The sequence below is a fragment of the Cupressus sempervirens genome, chromosome 4, assembly GCF_028749045.1.
Source record: "Cupressus sempervirens isolate cs-2001-9-10 chromosome 4, ASM2874904v1, whole genome shotgun sequence".
In the NCBI taxonomy this organism is placed as follows: domain Eukaryota; kingdom Viridiplantae; phylum Streptophyta; class Pinopsida; order Cupressales; family Cupressaceae; genus Cupressus; species Cupressus sempervirens.
This window is the reverse complement of record NC_143121.1, coordinates 231,611,211-231,624,157: the sequence shown is the minus strand read 5'-3', so window position 1 is coordinate 231,624,157 and position 12,947 is coordinate 231,611,211. Positions and strand designations below refer to the sequence as shown.

At 36.3% G+C, this 12,947-nt stretch overlaps 1 protein-coding gene across 1 annotated transcript in view; it reads right to left on the bottom strand.

Moving 5' to 3' along the window:
- Positions 1-232: 232 nt before the first annotated feature.
- The window catches only part of LOC149560847 (ankyrin repeat domain-containing protein 2B-like), a 45,245-nt gene continuing 32,530 nt past the window's right edge, over positions 233-12,947 (bottom strand). The window contains exons 6-8 of the mRNA XM_089824845.1: positions 1,478-1,570; positions 751-890; positions 233-662 (exon numbers count right to left, since the gene is read on the bottom strand). Of these exons, the coding sequence (XP_089680971.1) occupies positions 563-662; positions 751-890; positions 1,478-1,570 (333 nt within the window). The 3' untranslated portion in view covers positions 233-562. The remainder of the gene's footprint in view (positions 663-750; positions 891-1,477; positions 1,571-12,947) is intronic.

Below are 12,947 nucleotides of genomic sequence, written 5' to 3'. Positions count from 1 at the left end.
TGGAGATGTCATAAATAGACAACTTGGCAATTGATTATACACAATCAGATCAGATATGGGACAATTAAAGATGCTAAATAAAGTAGAAAATATAGTTAACATCCTTGATCCGTAATTGGTCCTCAATTACTTATTGGAACATTTTTGTCTACTTTGACAGATGATGTTTAAGAATAAACATAGAGTCGGATAACAGTCATCTGTTAGATAAGGCACTAAAGTTCAAATAGAATTTCAAAACAAATTATATCCTATTATATGGCATTAAATTGCATTGGCATGCCATGAATGCAAAGCCCATTCACAGGGATAGCCAATATGAACAATTTTTTTTAACGTTTAGAGAATAATAAATGCTTACAAAGTGGAGCCCAAATCAATCCACACTACGTGCAGGCACAAATAAATTGCAGCGATCAGCTACTTAAAATTATTAAACCCCATACGTGTCATTCCACAGGGTATGAACCAGACCCTGTGGACAAATACAGACTCCTAGCTAACTAACAATACGAAACTATTGTTTTCATACAGTTCAATAGTAGACATCGAATTTCTAAAACTACAAAAATGCATCCTTCTCAAGAAGCTTCAAAACCTCCTTCTGATCGTTCAGTTTAGCAACATCTATGGGGGTCTTCCCGTCCAAATTTTGAAGTGTCCTGCAGAAGGCACAAAAATAAGCAAAAATCTCTAGTATGTATAAAGGATTCCTCCACAAATATCAATATTTCATGAATTCAAACATACACAGCTGCTCCATTCTTCAATAGAAGTTCAACACACTCCTTGCGCCCATAGCCAGCTGCATAATGAAGGGCAGTATTCTTGTTCTTATCAAGGGCATCCACAGTTGCTCCAGCTTCGAGAAGTACCTCAGCACATTTTACCTGGAGAAAGTTGGTTAACCAAAAATAACTTGATCGTGTACCATCCGGATTCAACTGAAAGGCATGAAATATATAAAATCATCTACTTCCAAAAAAGACGACGAACCACCATACGTATTGTGTCATTATGCTTTTACTAGTGTCTAAAACATGAACTATCAAATTCTCCCAAAAAGTGAATTATCAAGGCTGCCACACAAGTCAGTTTGCAGGATCAAAATTTCAATTTATGGTAGATTAGTGCTCCAACATGTTGTAATGAGTAGAAACTGAATCAAGAAGGCATACAGTTGTCCTACAAAATTACAAATTGAAGCATTAAATTTATTTGCCAAGGATTATAAGAAACTCTTGAATAATGAAAGAGATAAATACGAGACTTCCAAACATTCCTAGACAATGAACTCCACTTCCATTATCAGATACTGAATTCAAATTTATGGTCGAAAAACCTAGTCCTTGCACCAGTATTCTTAATTAAATACCCAAGATCACATGAAGAAAAACAACCTACATGATGTTGTGAATAAAATCATCTTCATCTCATTAAGAAAAGAGAAAGAATCCTGCGAGAGAAGTTCACCTACCTCACCATAACCACAAGCAAAGTGCAGGGCTGTCCGACCTTCTGAGTCGGCTCCATCTTTGTCTGCGCCACTCGAGAGGACATTCTTCAATCCCTGCATTCACCATTCATCAAACAAGACAATTCATTAAACAAATTAGAAAACATAAAGTGATTATAAACAATTGTACAGCACATAAAAAGTAAAAGATAACAATTGTAGTAAACAGATTGACTTGATTTAGTCAAAGATGTAAGGTAAATAATTGAAGTCTAATAGATGCTCAGCTAAGCCAAGTAGAACAGACGTAGTTTGAATCAACACTCGATATTGATATGTAACAGCTATATATAAAAAGCAAACAATCAAAAAAGCGGAAAATTTTAAAATATTTTATAAATCGGGGACTTTGCATGACAACTAGTTCCTCAATTCCTAAACATAAAACCTACAAGCTACCAAGCTCTTTTGGCCAACAAATTAAATACGATTTATGTACTCTCTAGTAGATTATAGATTTTAGGCGGCCCAAAACTAGCCATATGTTCAAAATCTGAGAGCATATGAGACATTGCTTGGATGTTTATTTGCTGTGATGTGGAACCTTAAGGTACTCAGACCTAATGAATCCTTTATCTTCTTCTCTCTTAATGCGTTTTAAGTTATGCATATGATTATATACATTTGATATGTAACTTTAAAATTAGAAAGAAACAATCTCTTCTCTCTTGTGGATGTCCATTACCCTATTCAAAGGAAGCTCCTGACTTAGGTGTTATGTGCATTTGATGTATAACTTCAAAATAAGATGGAAACAATCTCTTCTGTCTTGCAGATACCCATTGCCCTGTGCTCAGGATGCTCCTGCATTGGGTGGCCTTAATTATGATGTGAACTAATAAAGATATCCCAACACCTGTACATATGCCAAACCTCTGGTACACACCTAGCATTTAGAACTGCAGGCAGGCTAATATTGATTCCAAATTAAATGAAAAAACCTAGGCAGCCTCTTGAGGAACCATTTGGATACAACTTATTTTCACGATCATTGAATATTAAGAAATTTCAAATGAAGACAAAAGTGTTGGATAAGACAATTACCATCTTGTGATATTGCTATCAAGATTAAAACTGTGTGATTTTGAGTCAAACTCATTGAAACATGGGTCAATGAATTTGAGTCAAAATCACATAGTTAAATCCTGGTAGCAATATCACAATTTGACTTGCTGTTGAAATTATCTCCTACTTATCAATTACCATCTGTCAGAGTTGCCAGAAACTCCTCTATCCCTCCTTGGGCACGTGTATGCCCGTATCCAATTTGGAAACGTATCCAGAACTGCCCAGATATACATCGAATATTGTACCCATGTCTGCCTAATAAACTTGATCTTCGAACCATACCAAATACTATGGGATTTGTTTTTTATAATAGATTTGACGTAGATCTTCCCTTAAATGTAAAAGAAAACTATATCAAAGCAATTTTTTTTTTTAAAATAGTATAAACAAAACCTCCACCAAATGAGAAAGACAAATAAAATGTTTTTCTATTTTAGCAACCCATTTTTGGGTTATCTTCTAATGCAACTCTTCTATGTTTACATATTGTAAAGCGTTAAATTAACTTATAAATATTTATGTAGCATTTATGTGTCAATTTTACTTTTGAAGTAATAAAAATATCCTACAATAACTTAGAAAACAATGTTAAATATATGTATGTGTTATTTATTAATGTCGTGTTCAGCAGTATCCATATTGGGGGTCTATAGAAAATGGCTGTATCTGTACCCAATACCGTATCTGTATTTTATCCGTAATTGGAAATTATCTCCTACTTATCAATTGACTTGCTGTGGAAATTATCTCCTATTTTATTGAACATTATCAATTTAAAAAGTTAACGCTCACTCCGCAACATTATCATATTGGAGCATCATTTTAAAAAATTAACGCTCACTCTGCATAACTGCAGTACAGGCGTTGTGTCTTGTAGCGAGCTGACAGTTGAGGGGAAAGAGATGATTACATTATAGTGGAATCAAGGAGAAAGTAGAAAGCCAAGGCTTCAAAAATCCAATTACATGTATTTTCAATGTCCAAGTGAGGTTGCAAATTGGCCAGCCCATTCCCAATTTCCAACTCAATTATGGTAATCCTCTCCATGTCACTCAATCTCCTTTCAATACAAAGCTTATCAACAACGTAGGCAAAGCTAGTCTTGGTCATGTCAGTTCTAGCAGGAGACTAGATTAAGAACCACTTTCTTGAGGGAAAAAAAAAATCTACTCCAAGGTTAACCTGTTTATGGAGAAGGCTATATTAATAACATGTGGTTCAAGAAAGATTCAAGCATAATAATGGATAGGTGGATACACTAGACACTACCTACTCATCACCATTTTAGTTTCATTTAGCTTCCTGAGGAGAAGAGATTGCTCAATCAAACATTAGGAAGAAGAATTTCAACATCAAATCCTGTGAGAGTCCATTAAGCCTAAGGCAATCAATCCTCAAAATGCACTACATGTGATTTTTAATGTAGCATCTGTTTACAATGCAACAAACAAGTTCATCCAATTTACATATAGAGAAATCCATCACAGACCATTTAAGTGCATATTATGAAATTTTGAACAACGCACTCAAAGACACTGGAAAGATTGAATGAGCCAAATAAGTTACGGTGGAAGCAACAGACATGTCGATGTTGATTTTCAATGACCATACCTCATTATCATTGTTCAAACCTTTGCAGGGAACAAATTCCCCAAACCAAATCAAACTCAATTCGCTTTCAGCTTTCATTCTACTACAATCCCTTGCAACTTATGATTGCAATACAAGAATGAAATATGTGGAAGAGGTCAAGACTGAGCAAGTTAAAAGGGTGAAGGGCACTGTGTTTAGTGATATGATTTGGTCAAACATGAAATACATCACATCACATATAGAATTTCACTATCATCAGACGTGCGAATTTTGAGATTTTGACAGTTCTAATCTTAGGGAGATGTAAAACTGGATTGATCGCATGCTTTGCTAGACAAAGGTTTGTCATTAAGTGACCCCATCCTTCAATTATGTGTTGATCATATTTACTCATCATCTAGTAAAGATGGGAGAAACTTAGCAACCCTCTACACATGATGCATATACTTTGAATCCAGAGTAATAGGCGGGAAGACCAAGCAGTCCTCTTCCATTGTGTAATGTCCTCTCTTTTTAACTGCACTAGTTTCTGCCCTGAATCATATTCCAAGTGGAACAAAAAGTAGAATAGAATTAGTAACATCATGAACCTTCCTTACTAGAGCAATAAATGTATAGATCTTTCCTACTAGGGTTAGGAACATTAATCTAAGACAAAGCATAAGGTATACTTAATTTATCAATGGAGTCCAACCATAGGAACGCTAGGAAAAGGGCATATCAGGATGCCTTAAACAATCCTCTACCCTAAGCCCAAGAATGGATATAATCCCTCTATTAGAAGATTGGTTGCAAGCATGAATGCTGATGATATTCCTATGGCCGAACTTTGTCGATATGTTACTATGATGGTATGTTACATTCATGACTGAGTTTGTCATTGATGTCAACATAGCAGTTTTCTGACTGAAGAACAGCAGAAAGATCAAGTTGGTACAGACGGCTAGTTGAGTGTTTACACTATCCGAGGTTATGGGAGATACTTATGAGTATCTGGTATATGTAGTTAACATTGGAAGAAGAAAGGGTAAGTCTAGAAGAAGTTATGTAAGTTTTGGTGATGTCTGTTTTGAGATAGAGTTTATAGAGGCATGTTCTGGTGAACTTGTTATATCTCTTAGCAATGTTGTTATTCTAAGAATCAAGGTTGAGAACATGAAGAAGACACGTTGGTGATGATGTGGCTAAGCTCGCTCGTCATAATATTGTGTGTACAAAGAGTTATTCAAGTTGCAAGGCGGAAAATTAATGTTATCGATAAGTGTAACGTGTTTTTAATGTGGTCCTATAATAATTAATTGAGAAGGTCTAGCAGCCAACTCAGGGAATTGTTTTGAGGACTCGGTATAAAGGAAGGACATTTCCTCTACCATGGTATGAATGATATGTTTTTATGATTGATAATAAGCAGCAGAGAGTGTGGAATGCAAAGTTGAGCAGAGCAATGCGGAAGTGAAGGAAACTTCATTGTCGAGGTTTTGCTAAGTGATCCAAAGTTTGATATTTGGATCCCAGGTTAATGACCTAGTCTACAAGGTCTGACAGTGATTGGTTCAATTGACAGAACAAAGGAAAGAGGAAGATAACAGTAAATTACATGTTTGAGCAGTGAGCTCTTCTTGTAGTTGAACTTGCACGTTTGGGCAATGGGCTCATCTTGCATACATTGTACCACAACTCCTAACGGGGTTGGAATCTCCTAACAGGGACTCACTGTACTAAATGTTGAAATAGACTCCTAACAAGGTCCATCCTCTAACAAAGAATATTTATATTAGTACATCATCTTGTGGGCATCATTCCCACTAGGGTTTTCCCTTTGATCAAGAGTTTCCCTAGTCAACATATCTAGTGTAATTGTCTATCTGCATTTTATTATTGTTTTTGTTTACTTTGGTTGAATGGTTAAGTTTGTTTAAAGAAGATAAATGTTTTAGATGTTGGATAACTGATTCACCACCACACCACACCCCCAAGTTATCTTGGTGAACTATTGTTTCTAACACCCTCTTGGTAATAATGTGGCCCTTGTCATCCATATGAGGGCGTTCACCTAGTGAGGAATTCCATAGCCATTCTCTTCTTCTATTGTCACCCCTATCCTCCTCCTTATATTAAAGTTAATGATCAACCATGGTAATGGTTTGGAGAACTACAATTAGGTATCTACAATGTCCTTCCCTTCTAAGCCCAAGGGCAATGATGTAATGCTAGCATGTTTTGCTTCTTTAGTTCTTACTTTCTTGAGCACTTTCTTAGGCTTTCTCCTAGCCTATTAGGGTTCCTTTAGTGCCCTAACTCCCAGAGGATCTCTATCCTATCCTCTAACTACCTACAACCTAGTTATGCCAATGGTTATATCTCCTCCTTTCTCCAAATACCTCTTCAAGCTCACTTGTTAACTTTCTTTAATCTTTCCTGACCATTCTTCTCAACCTTGTAGAGGGAGGGGCTCTTACAAGAGACATCAAACTTCTCTTAGACTTTTGGACATCAATTTTCACAAGTTACCATCAAGTTCCCTACTCCTACCCCAAAACTGTCAAAAACAGGGCTACTCGAACTAGCCCTCCAACTTGAGTTTTTGGACTCTGAACTTAATTTTCCCTAAATAAGGCGGCAAACAAACTTTAGATCAAGTACCCTTTTGGAAAACCTAAAGGATTTTATGGGTCTCAAGTTTCCAAACTGTCTATACACCAGAAAGCAATTTTTATGCCTATCTTTAAGGGTTTCATAATAAGGATAACAGGTCAAACTAGGGCATGATCTTTCCCTCTACAAAACTTGTCATGGAACCTTTTCCTCTAGCATGCGTAGACATTACTCACCCCTCCTCATTCTGCAACACCTAGTTTGAAGTATTACTCACATTCAAACCCCAAATTCTTCCTTTCTCTGTTGTGATCGCCTAACCAAGTATCAAAAACTTGCCTAGGGCATCACAGCTAAAATGCTTCCCACACTTTCCAGGGCCCAAAAGCTTATGTTTATGTACACTGGCTCTACTCCCATGTCCCCTAAAGCCATGAAGAACTCATGGTAGGAAATCATAGGGGAGCCATTCCCCCATTATTGCTCTCAAAGTCAAAACTGGACCAGCACACAAGGTATTTATAAATAAATTTCAAACCCTATTTAAATGAGCACCTACAAACTTGCAACCTTAATAGAAAAGTAATGTAATAAGGTGAACAATAAAGATCCAACACCAAATTGAATGCTTCAATCCATTATTCTATACAAGTGACCAAAAACTCTAAAAACTATTAAAATTGAACTAGAAATCGTGAATCCAATTGCACAAAATTGCTAACTACAACACCCAACACTTGGGATGTGTTTATTTCATGGTTTTATAAGTCCCCAAAGAGGTTGCAGGCAATTGGAGTAACCATCAACCTCTTTCTTGCGTTTTGCAACTTTTTTGCCAAAAAGTAGTCAAACAACTTTTCCAAAAGTTGCACAAGCAACTTTGCATTTCTCCACTCGGGAACTTCCAAACCTATCGAATTTGATCCATTGATGATGTCTAGGCATGATTTAGCCTCTAAGACATCAATTGCCTAATTTATGCCATTTTTGCCTTCTTGTCAACTTTTGCACATTTGTTGCACAATTGACATCTTCTCCCTTTCTTGCTCCAAATGACATGTTAGGAGCTCCAATCCATGCAACAGGATGAAAACACATCATGGAGGACAAAATGGGTTAAACCCACACCTTCCTCATACTTGCATCTTTCTAGACCTATGTCCCCTAACACAAGCTACACTCACCAACACACCAAAATCATCTACCTAGGAACAATTGCAACCAAAAAGATGACCTTGAAAAGGTCCAAACTCCCTCACTCCCCTAACTTGGCTGACTTGGCTGGAGTCTGTACATGCCAAAAATCAAATCCAACTAGAAGCCAAAATGAGCGCTATGACTAGGTGCCCCTAAATCAAGCAGGGCACCTCTTGCGCCCCCTTGGCCTCATAGGACTATCTATTACCATCATGAGATGGCACGCTTGGAAGAGAACCTCATTACTTTTTCCCCTCTTTGTATTCCCCCGATGTCCCTACCATGACTGATTACATAACACATATGAAGAAAAACAAATTATTGCCTATATTCTATATCTAAAAAATCATATAAATGACAATAATACTATTTTCTTAGATTGCAAATAGTATCAATAATTCATACCAAATTAATAATATAATGCACAAGACTGTACAACTTGATCTGAGTCCTTACTTTCCTTTATACCTGTCCTCCCTTGACTACTAATCTTCAATATATATCCCACCCTTGAATCATAGAGTCATATTTCCCTGTAGTCATGTCTCCTCTTTAGGAGTGTCTCCCTTATGGTGACCGTCGACTATTGATGTTTGAACAATCGGTTGCTAACCCCCATGCCTCTTCATTGATAGCCAACAGACGCTCGAGTAATCACACCCCAATTAAACATACTCCTGTCTCTTATCACTGGGTAGAGACTTACTTATAGCAGATAAGAAAGTTTATTGTATGAATTGATGCAGATTATCCCACCCTTGAATAGGAGAGTCATATCTCCCCATAGTCATGTCTCCTCTTTAGTAGTATCTCCCTTATGGTGACCATTGACTATTGATGTTTGAACAGCCATTTGCTAACCCCTATGCCTCTTCATTGATAGCCTACATATGCTCAAGTAATCACACCCCAATTATACATAATACTGTCTCTTGTCACTGGATAGAGACTTACTTATAGCAGATAAGAAAGTTTATTGTATAAATTGATGCAGATTTATAAGGAGATATGCAGATTTACAGGATTGATACATTCATTTCTTGGATCAGATTCATCAGAAAATAGAAAATGAAATTTACTTGAGTGCTCTTTATGTTGGGCCATGACAAATTTGTGACCATGTGGTGAGGAATGGCTTGACTGAAAAACATATACTTTGGAGGAAGGTACATCTATTAGAATAGATTAGGCTATAGAACCGGGTGACTTTGGCAAGGATTGATGGTCAAACTTTGGCACAAGACAGGCAAATTGGTGGCTAAATTATAGTGCTTTGGGATTACTTCACACCCTCGCCATTTGTCTTATCGGACAGATTTTAGTTCTCCTGCTACTGAGAGAAACCTATCAACATATAGTTGTATTTACTCTCTAAAGAAGAGCCTCTTAACTGCATGAGATTGGATAGTTAAGATAGCCTATTTATAGGCAATGCTTAGTGACAAGTTGGAATGAAGAGTGTAAGAAGCCACATAAAGTTGATAGGGAGCAAGTGCAAATAAGATTGGATGTTATTGGAAGCACATTGCATGACAAGGATATACTTTCTTCCAATAGTTACAATGATGAGGACTCTTCCTAGATATCCAATTGATGATGATAACTCTTTTAACTTTTTAGCTTCTTGTACAAAAAAAATACACCTAATGTTATCTTTCTTGACAAAATCGTATCGATGCTCGTCGCTTGCAAACTTTAGTTGGTGCATTCAACTTTCCACTTATTTGTAGTAAATTTTGATCTTTACGTACTATAATCATTGACATTAAAATGACTACAACTTGATTTATGATTTAACAATTGGTTTATTTAATAACTTAATAAAATTAGGATGAATTGTACTCTGTTCTCAGTTCCATATTTATTATTTAATTTTGAGGATTTTTGTAAATTATGGCATAAAGCACCCCACTATTTTGTCCCAAAATCTAAGAGCAACTAAATGTAGGCTATATACAATATGTATGTATATAATTAAAACTAAACAAGAACAACTGGATGTCTCGTGTGTTAAAAATTTATAGCATAATATGAAACTTTTAAAGAATATCTCATGTTAGGAAATCTGATTCTAACAATCCTATTGGTTATATTTGAATTCCTGTTGCAATTACTGTTAGGCAGGTGTTCGTTGTTTATCTTGCAGATTATTCCTTAGACTCCCAGCCTTCCGAATGATCGTGGAGGAGAAAATTAGTCATGCCTTGCATCGATTTCAAAGACAAGCAAACGACAAGAGTTTAAGATAATTGGTGATTCGTGCTTAGGATTTGGTATTCTACCTCGCGTTAAATAATCGATTCATTAGTCAACTGAGTCTCGCCTGTCTAAAGATGGTTGCAGTGGTCATTTGATTTGGCATGTTCATTTATAAGAAAGACTAGATGCGAATGGATGAATTGAACCGCTTTATAATCATGTGTGCGGAATTCCAAAAGGCCTCGCGCATTAGGAATTTCTTGAGTAGTAGTCTTGCCCAACTGCAGGTATTCAAGGTTGAACGGTGGTTATTATTGCAGCGGTGTGTAATTTAACAAAGCTCGACTTTGGAGTTTTGTTGGTCGTTTGGGTCTGAAGTTTTATACTCGACTTTGTTTGAGCATTGTAACAGAGGAATTCTAATCGTTGTATGTTGGGAGATCAGTATTTTGTAAATCTCTTGAAGCATCAATGAATATTGAATAACTTTTATAAGCTCTGTTATTTTTCATTGTTCTCAATAAAATTCACAGGTTTGCTCGGGCTGGGTTGTTTCCCTCTGTTCAGGGGGTTTTTCCCAGGATATATTGCTTGCTGTGTTGATTTATCTTTTTCTGGTTCCAGTTTTAACATGGTATCAGAGCCTGGTTCGTATTTTCAAGCTTGAACCAGAACTTCCATTCTGTTGTATAGTCTGCAAATTTAATTCTTTCAATATGGTTCTCAATCTTAAGGTTGAAGACGGACTGGAGGGAGCCTCAGACTGTGTATCCTGGAAGTCTGGGATTTTATTAATCCTTGAAATGAATGATCTCATTTACTACGTGCAATCTAAAGTCACAAAACCAGCCGATGATCCATCTAAGGCAGTTTGTAAGAAGAACAAAATCATGGCAAAGAGGATCATGATTGATTCTATGAAAGATCCTCTAGTGCCCACTACATCTAATAAGCTGATATCGGCTAAAGAAATGTATGACCATCTTCACAAGTTGTATGAGGTCAACAATACAAGCAGGGCTTTGGCTCTCCACATGCAGCTACTTCATATCAAAATGGGCAGAGGAGACTCCATCAGTTCTTTCTTTCTGAAAATTTCAGAACTGAAAGATCAATTGGATACTATTGGAGAATTTATTAATGAAAAAAAACTTCTCATGTTGGCCATGAATGGTCTCCCACAATCTTGGGAAGCATTCATTCAAGGTATCAATGGAAGAAGCAAGCTTCCAGAGTTTGATAGACTAAGATCTGATTGTATTCAACAAGAGTGCAGGTTGGAGGCCAGAGGAAATTCTAGTAAATCTTTTAATGAGGCATATCAAGTCCTTACTACTCATACTTCCAAGAAAGGAGGGAAGAAAAGAAATCTCAAGAGCTTTGATGATATCCCTCTCCTTCATCTTCTGATTTTGAAAGGAAAAGAGACATGTCCAAAGTGAAATGTTTCATATGTAATAAATATGGTCATTACGCTAGAAAGTGTACAGAGAATTTTAATCATCAAGTGGTTGTTTCTGATGTGAAAGATTCATCTTCTTTCAAGGACCCCAACAATTCTCCAGAAGGATTTCTTTTCATTTCAGCTTTGTCTAGTAATGTTCTAGCAGATTGCAATACTTGGTTGATAGATAGTAGTGCTTATTGTCACATTTCTGGTTATAAACAACATCTCTCAAATTTGGAAGAAAAGGATTCTCACCTGCAAGTAATCAATGGACATGATGCTTCCTAATCCATTGAAGGGGCTGGTAACACTTCTTTCAAGTTAAGTTCTGGTATACCTCTTCATCTTAGCAATGTTTTGTTTGTTCCTGGTATCAAGAGGAATTTAATTTCTATCTCAGCCTTAGAGGATAAAGTTTTTAATGTTGTTTTCACTAATGGAAAAGTGGTTGCTTGGAAGAAAATATCTGATTTTAACTCAGCTCAAGTGATTCAAGTTCATCATGAATGTCTCTACCAGCTTTCAGCTAAACCAATTCAAGTCTTAAATCATGATGCATCTGATGATAATATATTGTGGCATAAAAGATTTCCTCATCTCAACTTCAAATCTCTCTCTTCTATGGATAAACTGGTTGTAGATCTTCCTAAACTTAGTGTTCACTCATGGTATTTGCAAGATTCTCTAAGTAGAGCTAAGCATGTGTTAGAATTGATTCATTCTGATTTGTGTGGACCCATGTCCTCTGCTTCATTAAGTGGATTTTGATATTATGTCATATTTATTGATGAATTCTCTCACACGAGACTTAGATTTTATTTCTCAAATCAAAGGACTCTGATGAAGTGTTTTCTAAGTTTAAGGAATTTTTAGCTTTTGTTGTAAATATAGTAGATAAGAAGATCAAGACTCTCAAATCTGACAATGGGGGTGAATTTATTTCTTATGCATTTTAATCCTTTTGTGTTGAAGCAGGATTTAAGAGGGAGTTTTACATTCCTTACAATTCTCAACAGAATGGTGTTGCTGAAACCAAAAACAGAGCCATAGTTGAGGCTGCTAAAGCCATAATTCATAATCAAGAGCTGCAGATCTTTCTTTGGGTTGAAGCTTGCAGGACAGCAGAATGTGTTCGAAATAGGGGTCCTCATATAATTCTAAACAACATGACTGGAATAAGGCTTTTCTTGTTCCAAACCTGATGTATGTCACTTTAAAGTCTTTGATCATTCAGTTTACATTCATATTCCCAAAGATAAAAGATCTAAATTAGAACCTTCAGGAAAGAAGGGAATTTTTGTTGGTTACAGTGAATCATCTAAGGCATATAGA